The 21,020-nt window shown below is 40.0% G+C and overlaps 1 protein-coding gene across 1 annotated transcript in view; it reads left to right on the forward strand.

Moving 5' to 3' along the window:
* LOC140232189 (uncharacterized) overlaps positions 1-21,020 on the forward strand; it is a 162,926-nt gene that overhangs the window by 68,329 nt on the left and 73,577 nt on the right. Inside the window, exon 4 of the mRNA XM_072312327.1 lies at positions 14,843-14,988. Coding sequence (XP_072168428.1) covers positions 14,843-14,988 — 146 coding nt within the window. The remainder of the gene's footprint in view (positions 1-14,842; positions 14,989-21,020) is intronic.

The following is a 21,020-nucleotide window of genomic DNA, read 5'->3' on the forward strand; positions in this document are numbered from 1 at the left end:
CAACTTTTCAGCATCAGTTGGATTTGTAGTGAAGGAATGTATTGCCTGATGTAGATATCCTACCCTTGCCGTCAACATGTTATCACAAACGATTTGTTTTCGTCTTACTACCGTTAAGAGTGCATACCCTCAACACGTATTCTGAAACAACTTGTTTGCAGACATTAGGGCATGTTTTGGCAGTGTAAAATTGCATAGGGTCTCAGTTTCATTTCTATTACCCCCCCCCCCCCCCACCTTTCCCATTTACCTTTGGCAGGTGTATAGATAATTACTCCTCGTTTGGGGGGAAAATCCTCAAACAACAGCAACAACTGGAGCTCCTTAACTCTCCCCTCTCCCCATCTCCCCGTCTCGCTCTCTTCTGCCTGTGCTCCTGAGAAATTGACAATTTGTGATGCCGATGCCCCGAGCCTGTTTGTGATGCTGTCATTGCTTGTGTATAGAGACCAGTTTTTGTCCTCGGTCTCCCCTCCCCCTCCCCCCCCCCATCTTTTATTTTTTCCTTCCCCCGTCTCTTTCATCTCTCTTTGGGCTGAGGTAGTAAACACGTCTTCCAAGAGACAAGAGCTCTCTACAGGTGTCCTGAGGAATCTCAAAGGAAGGAAAGATGATAAAGGGAAAAAAGAGGGAGGATGCCTAGGTCGGCGGGGTCGAGAAAAGCTGCCTCCTTTCTAGGACAGACTAGTCTCCTCATCCAGTCACTCTAACCCTTCTTTGAATAATCAAAAATAGTTTTTCCCCCTGAGATGTGTATTGATTAAAGAACACATCATCATTTTGAGAACCAGAGTCTATGCTTACTCCACTGACTTTTTACAGTGTGAACTTGAAACCCTACTCCATGTTTGAGTATACTTAGTATAATGAATGTTTACAAAAGGGTAGCTGCTTCAGGAAAATATATGAATACTTGAAAAACATATGAAACAGGGATATATTAGTCACTATCAACATAATATTAAAGGGATGGTACAGTATTGGTGGAGATGAGAATTGGGCTTTTTACTTTTTGTGAGATACCAAGAAAACACTTATGATATAGTGCAGAGCATACCATTTTAAGAGGAATTCAAAGTTTATTTGATGAAAATCGGGTTTGGAATGACCGAAACATGCAAAAACAAAGTAAAACAAAGCGATTGTAATAAAGTGTGGGTCCCAATCTTTATTAGGGTTTGGAATGACCGAAACATGCAAAAACAAAGTAAAACAAAGTGATTGTAATAAAGTGTGGGTCCCACACTTTATTAGAATCGCTCTTTTTGGGATATCTCAGCCATTTCAAAACCAATTTTCATGAAATAAACGTTGAATTCCTCATAGAATTACATGCTCTTTCATATTTCATAAGAGGTTTGTCATTATCTCACCAAAAAATGTTAGAAACCTGAAATTAGGTCTCAACCAAAACTATACGATCCCTTTAAAGTCTCTCATTGACCTGCCAATGCCTCTTTACTGCTGAGCAGTGACATATAACTTATTCTACAACATTTCTAAGTACTTTCCCCTTGTGACAATTTTTTCTTTTTCAAGTCATAATTTTGGATATTACCAAACATATGTAAAAAAAAAAAAAAAAAAAACCAACAACTAGTATTATCTAAGATATGTTAAACTACTAAACTTACTAAAGATATGTAGAAAAAATTACATCACCAAAGATATGTTAAAAACCCCAAATTACCAAAATGTGCTAAAAGAAACTCGGATTACCAACGATTTGTATACAATCTGAATTGAGACACATACCAGTTAACCATCATGGTAAGATAGAGATAAGAGGTTTTTTTTTTTTTCTTCTTCTTTTTGCATACCTGTGATATGCTCACTAACCATGGCGTCACAGATAAGAAAACTTGAAAAGAAATGTTGCGGGACGAATCCGTAAACTTTGTTGGCACAGTTCACCTGGGCTTGGAGGGCGCAGAGCCGTATCATTTGCAAATACAAAGTTTGGTGCCGTGTTACGACATCGTCCCATTCCGGCTCTTCGCCTCTCTACACCACGTATATATGTATACCCAACCTCGCACAAACTATGAGCAAAGGACCTATCTTTTAGTGAAGGTAGGGAGAAGAATACTGCTCTGTATTGAGGAGGGGTTATCAGTATTCGTGTCACGCAGTGGGAGGAAAATCGCCGCTACTTTGCGACACGAAAGCGGAGGGGATCCTCGCTCGTCGGGAGCGGGACAAAAGGCGTCCAGCGGAGATGGCGATCTTCGACGACCCTCGACAGACAGGTAGGCTCGCTTGAGCCGTGTTCTCGAGTCCTCTTCGGACCGGCTGGAATGTCAAGTATTAATGAGAGCCTATTGAATGTCTGCGATGCCGTCGTGCACGGTGTTGCATCCACAGCAAGGGCCGTCCAGTCATGTCTGTAGATGGCAGGATGTTCGTCTCCTAGCTCCATTTACTTTCTCTTCTTAGTTTACTCTTATGTCCTTTGCTTTCTTTCTTTTCTCATTTTTCTTTTCATCTTTGTTCCTAGGCTTCTCTCATATTCTCATCTTTTTATTACTCATATTTTACTCATTTATCTCTGCACTCACTTCATATCATCTCTTGTTCTTTCTTCTCTCAAAGATACTCACTTCTTGAAGTCTTGTTCTTCCTATATTTGTGTTCCATTACTCTGGCTGTTATTATATATATATATGTCATGTTTTCTATAGCTGTTATCTTTCATTTTCTCTTCAGGTGTCTTTTGTGGGGTCTGTGCATTTGTACATTATAGTTAACGCTAGTGACTGTAATGTCTGTGGTATTTCAGCTTAATAGCACCCAGTTTTGTCAATCATGAAGAAATGACTGACAAAGAACCCTTTTTATGTGCCTTACTGAGGTGTGATTAAATGTTCTCTATGTAAAGGCTAGGCAAGTGATTAATGAAGACTGCTGTACATCATTTAGATTTGGAAGTGAAATTTTGATATTGATAACACTTTTTTTAATTGCATGCATGTGACAGTGATCGAGTACACATGTTTACGTGTGTGTGTGTGTGTGTGTGTGTGTGTGAACAGGAGCTTATGTGTGGATAACAGCATTTTAACTTGTGCATGTTTGCTGTTGGTTCATTCATCAATATGAGGCAAGTGGGTAGTGAGGGACTCGTATTAATACAAAACCCAGCCATTCATCATTACAGTTCAGAGGCTGTGCTGCTACACATGTCTAGAGAGATGTTCAGTGACTATACTATACACGGGGGTGGCAAGACGCACTTGTTTGGATGATAGCCAATTGTGGGGAAGGATATCATGTCCAACGTCTGGAAAGAAGCGTCGGCAGGACTCCGACACGTTAGTGGCATCATCTGTAAGCCATTATCGGAGACTGTTGGGACGGCAATCAATGGATGTGGTTGTGCGAGCGTGGTGTTAAATATTTAGTAACCCCACATCTACTGCTGATCGGGGGTTGACACGAAACGAGTTTAAAGGCTATCAGATTGATGCCGTGCTGGGGGTTGACAAAAATGCTTTTCGTCTACACATGTATGTGGTAGGGCTTGCATGAGCCGGTTTTGTTTATAATAATATGATAGCCAATGTCAAAAAACAAAGTAAAACAAACTATTCCTAATAAAAGGTGGTATCCACCTTTTATTAGGACCTCTCTGTTTTTGGATAAGCCATTTCAAAACTGATTTTCATCAAATAAACTTTGAATTCCTTTTAGAGTTGATGTTCTTTAATATTTCATATAAGTGGTTTCTAATTAGCTCATAAAAAGTTAAAAACTGAACCCCCATCTCAACCAAAATTATACTTCTTTGATGGAGTATCAGCGATTTTTGCTAGTGGGAATTGAACAGAAGTTACTGCCTCGAACCAGTTCTCCTTTTCAAATGCCAAGATTCCATCGAAGGACAAGAAATAATGGACTTAACCTTGGCACCAATCTTTTCAATGTATTCCAAAGATGTGTATGGTTGCAAGCTTTATGAATGTGACCACGGAGCTATCATTTGCAGCTCCGTGATGTGACCATTTCAGTTTTACCCCAGAGAAATGTCTAAACTCCTACTTTTGCACATTACCAAATGACGTCAAAATGCATGCAGAGGAAACCACGCCGCCACTGTCTATTTTTCTCCCGTCGGCGGCGGAGTACCAGGGGCAGGTGATTACCGTGCGCCCGGGGATTTGAGTTGCGTAATTTGCAGATTGCAATTTGCCAAGATTGATGTTGATTCACTGATTACTCTGCAGGGTACACGTGGAGGGGGAAAAAGAAATGATGCTCTTCTCCTGTAGAATGGATCCTGGCACACATTCATATGCACATCTCGTGACTCATGCAAACTTAATCTCCGTTGATGATATTTAAGTAGCGGCAGCATCAGCAAACGAATGTGATAGATTGGGGTGTGATAAATCACATTTGCATCTTTGTGAGTTTGCTAAAAGTTATCAGTGACTTTTAATGCTTCCTGTAGTCATTGCTGATGGTTCTTTGAGATGAATTTGTGAAAGAACTTACATTTTGAAACTGTTTAAGTGGAAAGTATGAGTTAATGGCTGATTAAGGTTTTCTTTTAGTGATAGTTTTTGTAGAGACCTGTGAGATATTGGTGGTTTTTTTTTTTTTTTAGGAGAAACTCCACCACATGTCAAAGGGTGCATTTATCAACTCACTTCTGGGGTGGAATTAAGGTTTCCAAACAACTTTCAGGAAGTTTTTGGGCAAAGCTGTTTTGATTGTGGAGTTAGAAACATGTTTTGAATATGGAAATTAGAATCGTCTTCCTGAAACACTGATAAAAGTGCGATCACAAACGCATTTGAACAAGAAACATGTTTCTGTTGAGTTGATAAATCCAGTCATTTTGAAATGCGTTTATAGTTGCGACCTGCCCATGCCAACTGCTGCCAACTACACATCTCTGCCCCTTGGGTCAAACTGCACAATGGAGCTGTGCAGTGACAAGGCCTCAATCGACTCATGACAGAGCTGATAAATGCAACAACTCGAGAACGATCTGAAAGGCGTTTGGAAACGTGTTTTGATAGTGGGTATTGAAACACATTTTCAAACATGGGAAAGTTGGTAAATGCAGCCTCAATCGTTCTGAAAATGTCTTCCAGACACATGCCCTTTTTTCTACCTGCACTGGAATTTCAAGTAAATACTTATCAAGTCATCAGGGCCTTTGAATCACCATTTAAAGAATTGTCATAACTCTCAATTTGAGTGATTCCATCTTCATAGCCATGCAGGATCAGTCTTTAACCATGAGAATTGAAGTGACATCGCAAATTCAGCATGCTGAAAGTCCCCCTTAATCTCAATCTACAACCCTTGTGATGTCTCTTGACAATTCTTTTTGTTTGTTTGTTTGTTTTAATGGTAAGTTGGTTCTGTGATCAAAGGAGGCACAGCAAATGGCAAAATCAGAACAAGTAAGGTTACTAGGAGAGTATCAATACATAGCGAAATCACATAAAAATTCCCCCTTCATGTCAATTTATGAACTTCACAATGCTCCTTGACGTTTTATGATGGGTTTTTAGTAGACTGTCTGTTCAATGCAGACCTGTAGAAATGAGCTGCTTTGATGGAACTTTACTGCTGTAGAAGGACATATTTATATTGCATCAGCTGTACTGCGTCCTGTATTCCCAGGGCGGTCACGCTCACCCTTTAGTATCTCTGCTCCACATCTATAATCCCGCTGGAGCAAATGAGGGTAATGTGCCGCAAAGAAGATTATTCCAATTTCACTTTATTCGTTCAATTCACGAGGCGATGTATAGAAACGGAGCTATTTAGTCCAAAAAGGAGAGGGCCCGTTTTGCGTCCTGGCGATAAGAACCCAGAGCAGTACTATGAGGAGGCCAGTGCGTAGATTGCCAAATCACAGCCCCAGAGCGGGAGATAATATAAACTGCTTGGGGAGGTTAATATGTGGCCAAGGAGATTATTCCAATTCCATGTTGTGCAATTAACCCCATTAGCACTAGGTTCTCCAAATTACCATTGACATTATATTTAAACAGCTAACAGATGGTAATGACAGAGTTAATAGGCAGCATAAAATTATCTGATATCATTGAGAAAAGCAATCACTCTGTGCTAAGTACCATTCCGGATCAAGAAGTGAATGTAATTGTTAATAATTGGAAAATAGATGAATCACAGCCTTGAAAGCAGAGAACATAAGAATGTTTTGTGTTGGTAGGGAGCCAGGAGCAAGTGGCTCCAATATTTCCAGGGCACTGCAGCAGAGGAGAAGAATCTTGCTTTCACACGGACCGAGAGTGCCTAATTTGAATGCCGAATCACAAACATGATTGCAATTGTGGTTCAAATCATCATTCGTTTGTACGACCAAGGAAGGCTTGGCGGATTCTGCAGTTTTGAATTTTGTATTGGGGGGGGGGGGGGTTAGCTTCTTTCCAAGTTCCCATCAAACTTTTGATCTGCAAGTAGTGTGCGCTCTGACTGCAGTGCAAGCGTTTTAGGAGCAAGGTCTTTCTGAGGAAGTGGTTGTAAGATCACCATACGCTTTGCCCCCCCCCCCCCCCCCAAAAAAAAAAAAAAAAAAAAAAAAAAACACAGTTGAGGTCAATTATGTTCGCGTGGTTGTTTCGCTATTCAATTCTGGTGGAAAGTGATTGGAAAACACCTCCAGACCATTATTTGAAACACAATTGGAATTAACATTCAATGTCACCCTCTGTGATTCCCATGTTGCATTTACACGGCAAGAATGCGTAATTTAAATTCGATTCTGGTGATGTGTCATTACAATCGTGTTTCAGATCAAGTACTTCAGTGTGAAAGCTAGGTAGGGAGGTAGCTGGGAGCTCAAGCTCATGCGACCTTGCCCTCGGTGAACTGTATGGCCTCAACAGGGGTCATCCAGGGGTGGGGAGGGGGGTTACCTCTCTAGATCACAACAAACTCTGCTCACCTCACAGGTCTATAGCCCCTCAAAAACCGTATTTGTCACCAGGAACCACTCGATCACATCACGTCAGCCATCAACTGTGATATGGCTAAAGCAGAAGTGCAAAGAAAACTTCTTCTGAGCAGGCACAGTGTAGGCTACAAACCCCTGTAGTAGCTATGTTTACAAGAGTCTTTAACTGAGCGAGCATCAGCTTTCCCTTTCTCGCCACCACTACCCCTAACCTGGAGGAAAAACACTGAAAAAAAAAGAAGAAAAAAAGCTGCAATATTAACTGGGATCTTTGATATGGTGTACCCTGCGTGAACTGTGCCGCACCATACCAACATTTCTTCAGCCTGTTTGTAAAAAAAAAAAAAAAAGAGGAAAAAATGTGATTGTAAGAGAAATTGTGTTTGAGTTGCGTGCCTCCTTGTGTATGTAAGCATCACGTGCACCTCCTGAATTTTTTAGGTGCCCGTCTCGTCCCCCCTCCGCCCCTCCTCCGCCCCTCCTCTGGTCCTATTCTTCTGTCGTCTCCGGTCTTCCCTTGCTCCTCTACTTCATCATGGCTAAAGAATGTGTGAGATAACAATGGCAGTGTGGGAACTGGTGTCTATGGATTGCTATTGATGCCCAGTCAAGTATGTCCCACAGACTGTACAGTAGGGACTCCACTCTTAGCCTCTACTCAAGGCAGTTTGTCTGCTACCCAATATCTTTACAGTTTCCCCCCATCAGATTGTTCTGCGAGTGCTCTTATTACTTTGACACCCCCTCCCCCTTTCTATAAATTCTGCAAGCTAAATGTTGTTTACTTGGGATCCGTACTTGGGAGCCACGTTTCCATCCTGTGTATGGTTTATGTGTGCCTCTGCACTGCATAACTGTACATGTAGCTTCCTACAAGCTGTAGTGTATGATGTTATTGATTAATGCACGAGCAGGACAATGTCTGATTGAGCCTGAAGACAGACTAGACAGGCCAGGATTTTCTTTTTGAAGGAACATTCGGTCATCATAAGGGACAGCAGAGTTGAGATTGAGCGAACAGCAAGGCCAGGCGGAGAGACTCTATATTCCATTGCCCGCCCTCGCCTGGCGATAATAGGTTATGGATTGCACTGACCTTACCCTGTGCAGACTTCCTATTGAATACTTGGGTAGTGAGTGACAGATTGTGTATGTGTTTGTGTATATAGCTCAGAGAGAAGAGAGCTGAATGGTATGGGGTATTAAGTTTTGATGGTTGAAGTGGAAAGTACAGGGTGTAGGAATACAACACTGAAATGCGCAGAAATTATTTTCGCGTATATATATTTTCGGGAATGAGGAGGTCACAGACATTTTAGCACAAGGTTGTTTTCGTGAATTGACACGAGGATATTGCAGAGATGCCAAGTTCAAAAAACTTTTATGAGTGAGATTTTCATGACTCGGCGTTTTGGCGCTCGCGCGCATGCGCGCGCGAACGAGGAGGATGTCACCCCTCCCATGGTAGGGAGCTTTTTTGAATTTTTAGCTCTTAATGATGCGATCTGGTGCATACTTAAGTGACTATTTTTTACTAATTTTGAAAGACAAAAGGGAAATATACCTTCAATTGCAACTATCACTTGAATCCTTTGAGCTATACTCCTTATTTTTGGCACAAATTGCAGACTTCACCTGATGCGTGAGAAAAATGGGTGCCCTGCGTGAGATCGTGAGACAGGCCCTAAATGCTTGAGTCTCACGCAGAATGCGTGAGACTTGGTAGCTCTGATATTGTAAGTGCACCAGTTGTTAACCTAGCACATAGTGACATTTTCTGCATGTTGTTAATTTGTGATTCAACAGTGATTCCCAAAATTCGAAAAAAATAAATCCTCGCAAAAATAATAACTTATACAGTACTTGTCGGAAACATGGTAATGACTTGGTGGTCATATCATATAGGCTTACTGTAAAGAAAGAAATGTTCACGGCATGAAATTTTGGGGAATTGGAGTAGTGATGGCCTTTACTGTGGCATGAAATTTTCACAAATTGCCACTGGCATACATTGCATATAAATATAATAGTGCACACCAGAACTTTCACGTACATTTTAATTTCGCAAATCTTCTTGGCTGTCATCAAATTTGTGAAATCAAAATGCACGCAAACATTTCTGTTTGTGCAGAACCAGAGATGTTATTATAACTACACTTTGTGTCAAATATAGCATCATAAGGCATTCTTTTATTCAGGTATTACTAGAAAACTGGAACATCATGTAGTTTTGATGATACTTACAGAAGATAGTGTTTAACAATGTTTCAAGTCAAAAAAGAAAAAAAAAATCTGAGTTACTATACATAGTCCTGCATGCTACCAGATTCTCGTATATTGTGTCAACAAGTCTTTTAGTTGAAAAATTTTATAGGCTGAATGCTTCAAAACAGAGAAAATTTGCAGGTGATCAGTTATATCACAGCTCGCAGATAGTGGGGTTAGAATAAACTATTCAGTTATTGGTTTATTTTTAAATAGAATGATAGTACTGCTTGTAGATCTTTAATAGCGGCAGCAATATCTTGAAAATTCTTGTGTATTTGATTACATTTTTTTTTTCTATGCATTTGAACATCATCATACAGCTCATCCAGCGAAGTTTAACAAATATCTGAAATTGGTGCCACCACAATGTTAAACAGTGTCTTTATTAAGCACAAACACATAAAAATCTCATTTCCTGTAGCATTAGCTGCAATTGCCATGCTTAATATGCAATTATACAGAGCAGCGAATTGAATCTTCAGAGCATGAGTGTTTTCCATAGCGGCCAAATCCAGCTGTGATGTTTACAGCAATTCACTAAAATAGATCAAAAGATCAAAACATGTTTTTTTGATGCTTCACGGATGAGTGCCAGACATTACTGTTTTGTGATTACGCACTCAAATATACTCGACACATTTCCACTGATGAAAACAAGTTCATTCCCATAACCCTATGCTACGAAGTGCCCCTGTTTTGGCCGTGTTTAAAAAAAGAAAAAGAAAAAAGGATGAACTTACATGTACACCAAACAGCCAATATGTGGCCCTCTAGAAGAAACAGAAGCTTGGCTGCTAAACCTGAGTTGTTTGCCACCCATGTTAGGACAGTTGCTGTGGAAAGAGTTCAACAGTTTATGTTTACCAGAAATGAAATTGTTCATATTTACAAATAGGTAACCAGAAAGAAACTTACCCCTCCCCCCCCCAAAAAAAAAGGAAAAAAAAAAAAAGTCAAGTCTTTAACCGTCCTTATTGAGTAATGCTTTTCTTTTTCTTTGTTACCATGACTTGTATTTGGCAAAAGATTGCCTGATTTTTTTTTTTTTTTGTCTCACTTGAGTCAGATTTCTTAGTTTTCCGCCAAATTTTGTTATGTTATAAAAGTTTGTGCAATTCTTTTTTTCAATGTGTTTGCTTGTGACTCTAATATGATAGCTTGACAACAAGTCACCAGTCTTCAGAAGAAAAAAAAAATCAGCTATAAAATCTTTCACAGTTATATGGGGAGGATTATTACATGTTCTGGCAACATCACTTGACAACAAATTTATCAGGTGGATAAGACGCCTGTCTGGAGATCAGGAGGTCGTAGGTTCGAATCCTGCCCGAGTATGTATGCCCATGATTTCTTTTGTCATGGCTACCACTAAAGAACTCAACAGAAGAATTTAATGAATTTGAATCGATAATTTGTCCTTAAGTAGAAACTTTACATCAGTGTAGTTATACCTGTTTCGTGTCCTCTTTTGCTAGCAAAGAGAAATTTATCATCTTTTATATTAGCAAGTCAGTATGATTTAGTATTTAATAAATCTCAGTAATCTTGACTAACCAAGAATATGTGAGACTTTGCATGAAGAGCCTCATATGGAACCTTACAATGAGTTTTAAAGGTCCTCTTTAACTTTGGGAACAGTGATTTAAAAAAAAAAAATGAAGATATGACATTTAATTCATATGTGTAGGTCTGTTGTACCACAAAACATCCTATCATGTAAGATTTTTTTGATAAAGCCTAAAATATAGGGAGCTATCTATATTTCATGTCAGTAAACCGTAACTGTACACGGTTTAGTCTGGAAACATTTTTGTTATAACTATTGTTCACATTTTGTATATTTAACAATACTTAACATCGATTTTACCGATTCATATTTTTACAGTGGTTGTCTATATCCCTAACTCACATTTTAGAACTATTTAAAAGCACTAATGCTGGGTTTTTGTTTCATCTGCAAATGGTAAATTATGCCTTTAAGGTTGTGAAACCAAATTTCCCCCTTAAAAAACTCAAAGTTTAGGCTGTTACCCCTTCAGGGCAGTATTTGTCATCAGTCTCCCCTTTCAAAAGTCCCCTTGTCTTGAAACAATGTTATGACTCGCTCATTAGTTTCAGGGTAAGTTTGCAAAGTAACATAGCCTCCACTGTGTTTAACATTATCCTATGCTGCCTTTGTCTCCTCCTGTGGTGTGTTTGCATGTTTGCTTGGGGTCTGTAATTAATTGTCAGTTTTGGGGGTTATTTGGCGAATATATCAATAAATGTTTACCCAGCTTAATCAACTGTCGGTGAGGATTTTCTTCGAGCCGCGACACCTCGGCCTCACCTCCAAGGCTAATTTTCGCTCACTGCCGAATTCTTTTTCGTCACGTTTTTGCTCCCGAGGAGCAAAGAAATCATGACAAGTAATGTGTCGACAGTGCATTAATACATGTCAGCTCAACAATCAGCCAGAGACCCAGGCGATTGTGAGTCACAATTTCTCGTAATGTTGCGCTAATGTAGAAATAATTTGAAACATTGATTACTGCCTGGAGCCGGCATGTGACAAGTTCTTTCCGTAGAAAGATTTATGATATAAAAAAGAGAGAAAAATCCTGAGCCCTTTTTCTAATGTGAATGAATTGGTAGAGCCATGTCTCTTCTCATAGAATTCCTGGGTGAACAAATTTTTGTATACCATATATGCATATATAAGTCTGCGTTGGCCTATGCTTGTTATTAATTCACAGGTTGACTGGTAAAATTTTTGAAATAAACAGCAAACCAAGACAGAGATGCAAATACTTCCCATAAGACAAATGCAATGCATTATTGGCCTCTAAATGAGAAATTAACTACTGTTCCTTGTTGATAAGGGGTATATTACTAATTTCTACATCCATTGCCTTCTAGCCTAATTGCAACTTTAACCACACTGGAAATGTGTCTTGTAGATGCCAATTTTGTGAAATAGTATGCTTGCAAAATATATGACATAGTTAGGGTATTTTTGTGGAAGATTATGGTAATAGCACCAAATCCTTATATTGTGATGAACTGTAATGATAAGTTACTTTTGATTATCTAAAGCAAAGCATTTAGTGCATGAAATTTTCTGGATGTATTGACTGTTTATTTGTTTGGGGTTTTTTTTTTCATCAGACTAGTTTACCTGTTATAGTTGGATTTGTACTTTTTTTATGGGGGCGGGGTGCGTGGATATGTTGGATCACCTGACTTAATCATTTACAACTAAATTTCAGAGGATTTTTTTTGGCCTGGGTACTGTCCAACCAGCTGTTGTCACAGGAAGCTGTTGCTTACACATTTAAAATTGTTGCCAGAATTTATAAGGTCTCTGTTAAAGGGAAAGCTGCCTCTAGAAGCAACCTGTGTCTAACTCTGGCGTCAACGGGGAAAAAAAAAAAAAAGATGGCCAAAACAATCAGAAGCACACTTTGAAAACAAAAGTTACAACATCTTCATTGTGTGCAGACATTTTTTTTTTTTTTCAGATAAAATGAAAACGTGACCTGGTTATTTTTACATTTGTTGCCCATGGTTAATGCTGTAAATGTATTTGTTCATGCAGATCTTACAAGAAATATAATGTAGAATTGAGCATAGAAGGAAATGTTTCTCTGAAAAGATATGACCTTTTGAGAATGAATAAAAAGCTTTGGTATGTTTACTCCAAGGCACTGTCAGTTTGTGCTACACAGAGCCTTTTTATTCTCCAAGATCAGCTGGGTATTTGAAAAATCAGGACCATGAAAGGTTGTAGATCAACCTTCTATGTCCTTGCTTTAGTCATCTACCCCCCCCCCCTTAAAAAGGGGGAAAACAACAACAGGATTACAACCCCTAAATGTACCAAATCCCAGCATGTGACTGTTACGTCTTTTTATCAGACATTTGCTCTCCTCTTTCTGCAAATATAAACAACACCCTAACACATGTCCTTTTCATAATTTCTTACACAAATCTGGTACAAACAAATGTTGCTGTGCGATGATGTATGAAACTGACCCAGTCTAATACTAAGACTAAATTGATCACAATTCTTTATCAAGGGAAAAAACACACACACAAACAAACAAACAAACAAAAAAGATCAAACAAAATAAACAACAAAACCTGGTATGCCCAAGGTATCCCTTTTTGATGCATACCCTGAGAAAGTTTTTAAAGGAAGTTTTGTGTTGGAGAATATTGAAAGAAAAAGATGAGCTGTTTAAAAAAATATATATAAATGATTAGCAAATGTAAAGTAAATTGGATATGACTGATATGACATTGCCCAATCATGAACATTATATTAGGATAGTCCTGACTTTTGGGTGTGTGTGTGTGTGTGTGTGTGTGTGTGTGTGTGTGTGTGTGTGTTTGTGTGTGTGTGTAATTTTCCTATGTCCTTCATATTTGTTGCTGTGATGCATCAATTAGTAGTCTTGAATCAAGACAGTTTGCCCATGGGAGGAAAGAGGTCCTCAGCTGGGTCAGCATCGTACCTGTCAAAGTTAGGTCTGTTTTCAGTTCTATTTGAAGCCAACACAGTGACAGCTACAAGGATCATGGATACACCACTTGTACACCGTTGCCAAATGTGGTCTGGGCAAATATCCAGAAACCACAGCGAAGACCCAAGTCCATCTCCTGTTGGTCTGAGGCATACTGACCAGACCCTGCAACATGTGACCTTACCTCAGAATACCGCAGCAGCAGCAGCAGCAGCAGCAGTAACTAAGTCTATGCAGGATACATTCAATCAGCTATGTTTAAAAAGATGTATGTAGGCCTATGTGGTCACATTCGAAATGTCACGTAATCATCAAGGTGCCAAAGCCAAACACTAATCATACCACAGCTCAGTACTGATACAATGTATTTCTTTTGAGTTAGAACGCAGTCTGCATGTGTATCTGCTGTTACACCAAACAAGCCGTAGGATTGTCATGTAGTCCCCAGCGAGATGCGGACGAGCCTCCTGTCTGCTTGCATTGAATGTGTGTCAAACAAAGCATTTATAACGCAGATAAAAGTTTCCAATCTTGCAGAAAGGCAGGAGTCTCCGTCGCCAAAAAGCGATGTGAGGACGATTGTCAGCATGACTGCTGTAAATTTGTGGGAGCACTCCAACGGAGAGTAAAGATAGCCTGGAGGAAAAACAGAAAGAGATGAGGAAGGAGGGAAAAGAGAGAGTGAGTGAGTTACTTCTTCAATATATAGTAAGATATGAAAAGAGTGTTGCAATTTATTTTGAGGAGTTGGTCTGGTGCACTTGAAACTTTTCACTTGTACCCCACTTGTCTAGTGTGAAGATGCAGATATGCAGTGAAAGGTCTGCAGTCTGTAAATCAACCTATGCTCAGCTGTATGGGAACATGCCTCATTCACATGTACCTGTGCAGCACAAGCATAGTTCCTTGTTATCAAAATGTATTTTGAGATAGAATTGGGTTACGCAGTGGTAATTTCTCTTACAGATTTACTTCCCTAGAAAAAAGAACATACATGCAGCAGAGTCTGCAGACCAAGTACCATACCATCACGGCATATTGGTTTACCTTTTGAGTGTGATTTGGGTTTTGAGTGAAAACCACTATGCACCCTTTGATAACCGATGTCTTTCCTTGTTTCTTACCCCTCCAGGAATGAGACCACTGCACTACGCTGCCTGGCAGGGGAAAGTGGAACCAGTGAGGCTGCTACTACAGGCAGGATCCGATCCAAACCAGCCGTCCCTGGACTGCGAGACCCCGCTCCATCTGGCGTCCCAGTATGGCAGCTACGCCGTGGTAAGTCTCCTGGAGATGTATCCTGAAGTAAGACCGACGTGTTTTGCTTTGAAGCTGTACAGTACATTGGTAGCATTATCCCCTGGCTCTGCCGTAATACCCACCCCCACCCTCAAAACACAGATGATTATTCATACGCCAGTGGAAAGACCTGGCTCTTAGGTTAAGCTATCGCTGTCACGAATAATCCTTCGTGTAGCATTTTGCCAAAGTGTACAACTGTCAGCTGTGATAGAGGAAGCTACTTCAGTGCTCTGACAGAAGATTCCTCCGGCAAGAGAGAGAGGCATAGCACATGTCACTTTCGTAAGAAGTGCCTTTTACACACACAAAGAACAACGGAGGATGGACATGGCATATTGATACTCTTTCACAAAGCCGAATGACCCCTCCAACTTACAACTTGCATAGGAGCTCTGATCTAATGCTGAGTCAAGGAACATCCCAAGAATAACAGAATATAGGCGATCCTGTGGAATGAATTTGGCAAAAATCATAAGTCACAGATCAAGTTCACTCATTTGATCACGCAACACAAGATGCGCCCATCATGACCAAACCCACTGTCTTAAAGGTCATGGTTCATAGGAGGGGGAGAGAGGTGGGTGTTGTGACTCTCTGAACCTCTCACGCGCACTCATCAGCTTGGGTTTAAGGACTGCGTTCATCCGCTCTGACAGGTTGTCAAACTCGTTAATTGCTCACGGCACGTTTCAGATGAGGGATGGGATCAGACGGATGCTGTCTGTCAGTTGCTCTCTGGCAGTGATCCTCTCTAAACTCTTGCTCATCAAGCAGTGGGATTTGGGCGATAAAAGCGAAAAAAAAAGAGAACCACACAACATAATATATTTTGCTGTCAGCGAAATCATCCAAGTTGTCAGTGGTGATGCCAAAAGTGTATAGGGATAGGATGGTGGGAGATGGGGAGCACCCTGTGAAATGGAAAGGAATCCCACATTTTTCTGACATTTTTACGAGAGATGTGGTGAGCTGTGTTTCTTGATTTTTTTTAAATATATTTTTGTTTTTATTCAAACAAATCAGAAAGATTACAGTATTTACAGCAGATTTGCACGATTAGAAAATAATTAAGAGCAAATCAAAATATTTACAATAGATTGGGAAGACCAAAAAGAAAAAAGAAAGTGGCAAATTTATGTTGAATTTAAGTTAAATGTGTAGTTGCACATGAACAATGGACTAAAACAAAATCCTCCAGACCAAGACAATTTCTTTTTTTTGCTCATCTTATGCAAAATTCCAGCTAAATTTGCATTGATACCAGTTACTGAAATAACCTCAAATATCAGATGATCACCTCGTTTTCATTGTGCCAAGAGAGATTCATTTCATCCAGTGTTAACATGGGATTTGGGTGAGAATCGGTCACCAGTGGAATAGATGGGAATTTCCCTTGTTTATTGCTTCTAAGGTTCCCTTTTTTCCTCGTACCTCACTCAAAATAGGTTCGAAATCATGATTTCTTTTTATTTCAATGCCCTAGAAGCTGCTAGCGGCATTTGTTAACATTTCAGAACTATTGCCATGTTTGCTAGATGTTAAAATTCTCTCCATTTCACATATATTTTCTTCTTTTTTTTTCAGCAACCTTGGGAAATGCAAAATGCAACAGAATTTTCAGTGAGCCGCATAGGAATTGCTTTGAGTGCGACGTTGAGTTACTCTCTGCTTTTCATAATTACATCGCTTCACTAACAATAAATGCAAAGGTTGTGACAGTGTCACAAATGTATCAGTGTCCTGCATGGGACAAATCTTAGACTAAGCTTTTAGGAGACTGTTAGGCTTCACAATTTCTGCTAGTGGTCTATGACTACATGTATTGCAAAGTAGCTGTTGGCACCAAAGGGGGAAGTAAAATTCTCCACATTAGTACCATTGTCAAAACAATTTACAAAGAAATGTCCTTCTCAGCCTGGAACTTAGACTAAAGTAAAGTTTCTGGCAGCGCAATGTTTTGAGTGTGCTGAAAATAGTAAGGTGTGGGCCTTACCCCCCTCATCCCCCTCCATAAGCAGGGTCAGGGATGGAGTCAGGGGCAACTGATGGGGCAGACAGAACTGACAGACGTCTGTATGGAGTGCCTAGAACTTTTCTTAAAGAAGATCCAGCTGTTCAAAGACTTGTTTTTCCCCTCTGGTGGCTGGCAAAATTTCACCTTCTCCCTTCGCAGCAGCCAATATGATCGGGAACCAAGAACCAAAATATGAATGCTATATTCAGTGATGTTCCTGGTTTTAGCCATCATGCCATCACTGTTGCGAGACTTCCACAACTCTAGTGACAAACTCTTCCGATAATGCCACACACCCACTAACGACAACAACTTTTACCCCAATGCAGAACTTTATTATTTGTTACATCGTCATCATCATCATCATCATCATCATCATCATCATCATCATCATCATCATCATCATCATCATCATCATCATCTATTGTACCACCATGACCACAACTACAGGTGTACTGACTGCAACCATACCAACTGCCTTCATCACCGTTGTTACTGCCACCACTACCACTACCGCCACTGCCCCAACCCTATCACTACCCACTACTCATGTTGTGGCCACAAACCGTTATCATCGGTCGCCGCTAGCACTACTACAACAATCATCATCGTTACAAGTGTCAACATTAGCACCACTATCATTATCATCAACATCTATCACTAACTTACATGATCACCACTAAATATCGAATGATTAATGAGTTCTATTATTATCCATAATCCAAAACATTCTGTCAGTCAACTCTGAACGCTTTCTGAACAATGAACTTGAAAGGCGATTACCAGTGGCCTTGTAACCTCCTTTTTCTTGCCTCATAACCCAGAAGTGTAAATTGAAAATGCATTAGCTCAATTACAAGAAACAGAGCCAGTGGGTTGAATTGGGCCTCTGAGGGGTAGTCAAGGTTGATTGCAAGCTGAGATTTTTTTTTTTTTTTACCTGGGTTAAGTAAGAGCAAATCATTCAAGGTATGCGGCCATTACGTCACAGTTTACATGTTTGTTCATTAAGAGATTAAATATCAATTTTATAGGAGCATAAAGATATCGGTTAAGAAGCAGGGCAAATCATCATTGAAGTCAATGATGGCCAAAAGCCAACAAATCAATTAATGAAATTCCAAATATGAAACTCTGCATCTTTCAGATTTAGAGCTTGGAAATCGAAGGCCAAAATTTGCATCAGTTTCTAAAGCTGCTCTCGAGATCTCCTTGATCAGTCTCCGAGATTATGTTTGACATCCCCCTTGAATATGATACTTTGGAAAATGAACAGGACAGGAAATATTGTGGAAGTCCAGCCCAGTATGTCGCTTTTTCGGCCGCTCCAGCTCGGATGGGCGGAAGACAGTCCCCCTGCTGGTATCCTGTTGGGTGTGCAGAATCGGAGTAACAGGTGGATTTTGACAGCTATTGAAACTCCTCTGGACCGGCAAAGGAGGCCAGAGGATGTGGCTCAATGGGAATAAAATATCTGTTCCATCCCATGCCCGATTGACCTCAATTGTAGTCGGTATCATTACAGACGATTTGTCTATTTTTCTTCTTTTCAAAAAGTGTTTCCTCTCCCCCCCCCCTTCATTTATGCCCACAATTGCACAGCGGGATAGAATTTGCAGACAGACATGACAAAACAGGGGCGCTGCTTCTTGATGGTGTCAGTCTCAGTGGTGCTGGAGGCACAGACACGAAGGGAGGTACACTGACAACAACGACTCTACATGATGAGCTCCATCCAATGGTGTTTTCATAGGGATTCCTTCACCCCCCTTCCCCCTCCATGAGATGTGTCGAGAAGATTGTGGATTTATGAAATATCTCCATTTCTGATTTGGGGATATTCAACTTACTCTCTTATTGTTTTTGGTTTTGTTGTTGTTGTTGTTGTTTGTCCTCTCACTTTGCAACTTCTAGCAGTTTGGCACTTAAAGATAATACTTTTGCTCTGAGCTTCCCGATAAGAGGGTGTTTGCTGATTCAAGGGCTTAGTCGTCCACTCTGGTTCTCCCTGCCCAAGGGCAATGTTTTTTGAGAAAAAAAAAATGGAAGAAATCACAGATCATGTGACAAGGACATATTTCTGTTAAAGACCAAGTATTCTGGTTAAAAAGAAAAAGGAAAGGAAGAAAAAAGTATTAAAGGTTTCCTTGTAACCATAACTGACTTTATTGAGATAAACATGGGACAATTGATGCAAAGAATATTATCACATTTTCTTTGGTCAGTCTTTTACTTTTCTTCCTTTTTCATATAAGCACTATACAAAGCAATTTATAACAAGATACTCTGAGATATTTATGGCAAGAAAATCAATTTATTATACATACACACAACACACACACAACACATACACAACACACACAAGCACACATACAATAACACAGACATACGCAAACTGTTAAAGGAACTGGGGATTTAGTTATTGCTTTGTTTTTGTATCTTTTTACTCAGAATATTGTGCTGTAATGTGGGCTTTGCAAATGAAATAGTATCCAGGCAAAAGAAAAAAAAAATATATTGGACAATTTTTGCTACCAAAGTGGGATTTGATTTTGTCACATTCCGTCCCATCGATTTTGCTCCGGAGTCATATTATGGTGATGGATGATGCCATATTTGATCGTGGTAGCAGACTCTGATGATTTTACGGTTGGAAGATGGAAAAAAAAAAGACATATATTTGTTGGAGTTTGAGAGGAATGTTAACGATAGCTGTTGAAGTGATATGAAGCAAAAGGTCAGGGGTATCATTTTCATGTGAGCAGCTATCTCGGTGGATCTGTCTAATGTTTATCTTAGTCTCAATTTTCCAGTCCCCGTCCGCTGAGAAAGATACCTCTGGGAATGAAAATTTGATCCAGTCAGTCTCTAGTGGGGGCTAAAGTAGTACGAGAACCCTTTCAGATTTGGCTGAGAACTCATTTGTGGACGTGTTTAACCTACCTTGTACACGTACCGAGAGTGCTGAATGTGAAACATGATTGTAATGATGCATCACTAGAATGGTGTTTGAAATCAAGCATTCTTGCCGTGTGAATGTAAACTGGAATCAAGGAGGGTGATTTGAATCGTAATTCCAATTGTGTTTGAAATGATGGTCCAGAGGTATTTTCCAATCACGTTTCGCCAGAATTCAGACCGTGTGAGAGTAATTGAACTGCAATCATGTTTTTGGGGCGGAGATTACGGTGACCTTACAACAACTTTTGTAGAAAGACTGCGTTCTTTTGCAGAAAGAATGCTCTAGCCACTACAGTCAAAGTGCGAGCTACTTACGGCTCAAAAGTGATTGATAGGAACTTGAAATGAAGCCAAACCTCCCCTCCTTGCTCTGAAATTCAAAATGGCAGAAACTGCGAAGCCTTCCTCAGTGGTGTGAATGAATGATGATACAAATCGTAATCGTGTTTGTAATTCAGCATTCAAACTAAGCACTTTCAGTACGTGTGAAAGCAAGGAATGAACCCTTTCAGATTTTGTAGAGAACCCATTTGTAGATCTGTTTCGGAAACATGATTTGTGGTAACATAGTAACTTTCCCCAAGCCTCAAAAAACAAACTTGAATCATGTCCCTCCCAAACATATTTTCTCCGATGACATTACTGCTAGTTGTGGTCCAGAGGCGTTTTTCCCATCAAGTTTCCACTTGAATCTGTTTGTTCGTAATTTATGTAATCTGAATGATTTGACCTTTCAAATGCAATTGGGGGGGGGGGGGAAGCTGAGCTTGACCTTGTATTCATATTCACTTCCTTAAAAGGTGTGACAATCGGCCCGTCCCCCCACCCCCCCCCCCCCAAAAAAAAAAAATATATTGTGCCTTTCGGGAAGACAAACTTTTTTTTTTCCAAATTACTTTTAAATGTTTTGCCAGGTCCATTTAATGATGAGCTTAATTTATGGGTGTCTTATTCCCCGAGTTCAGAGGTTGATGTTGGCTTCAGAAGACGGCCCTCTGCAACCAGCATGCCCACTAGTGCTAGGCAGTTTTCA

This window comes from Diadema setosum, chromosome 8 (genome assembly GCF_964275005.1).
Source record: "Diadema setosum chromosome 8, eeDiaSeto1, whole genome shotgun sequence".
Lineage (NCBI taxonomy): Eukaryota > Metazoa > Echinodermata > Echinoidea > Diadematoida > Diadematidae > Diadema > Diadema setosum.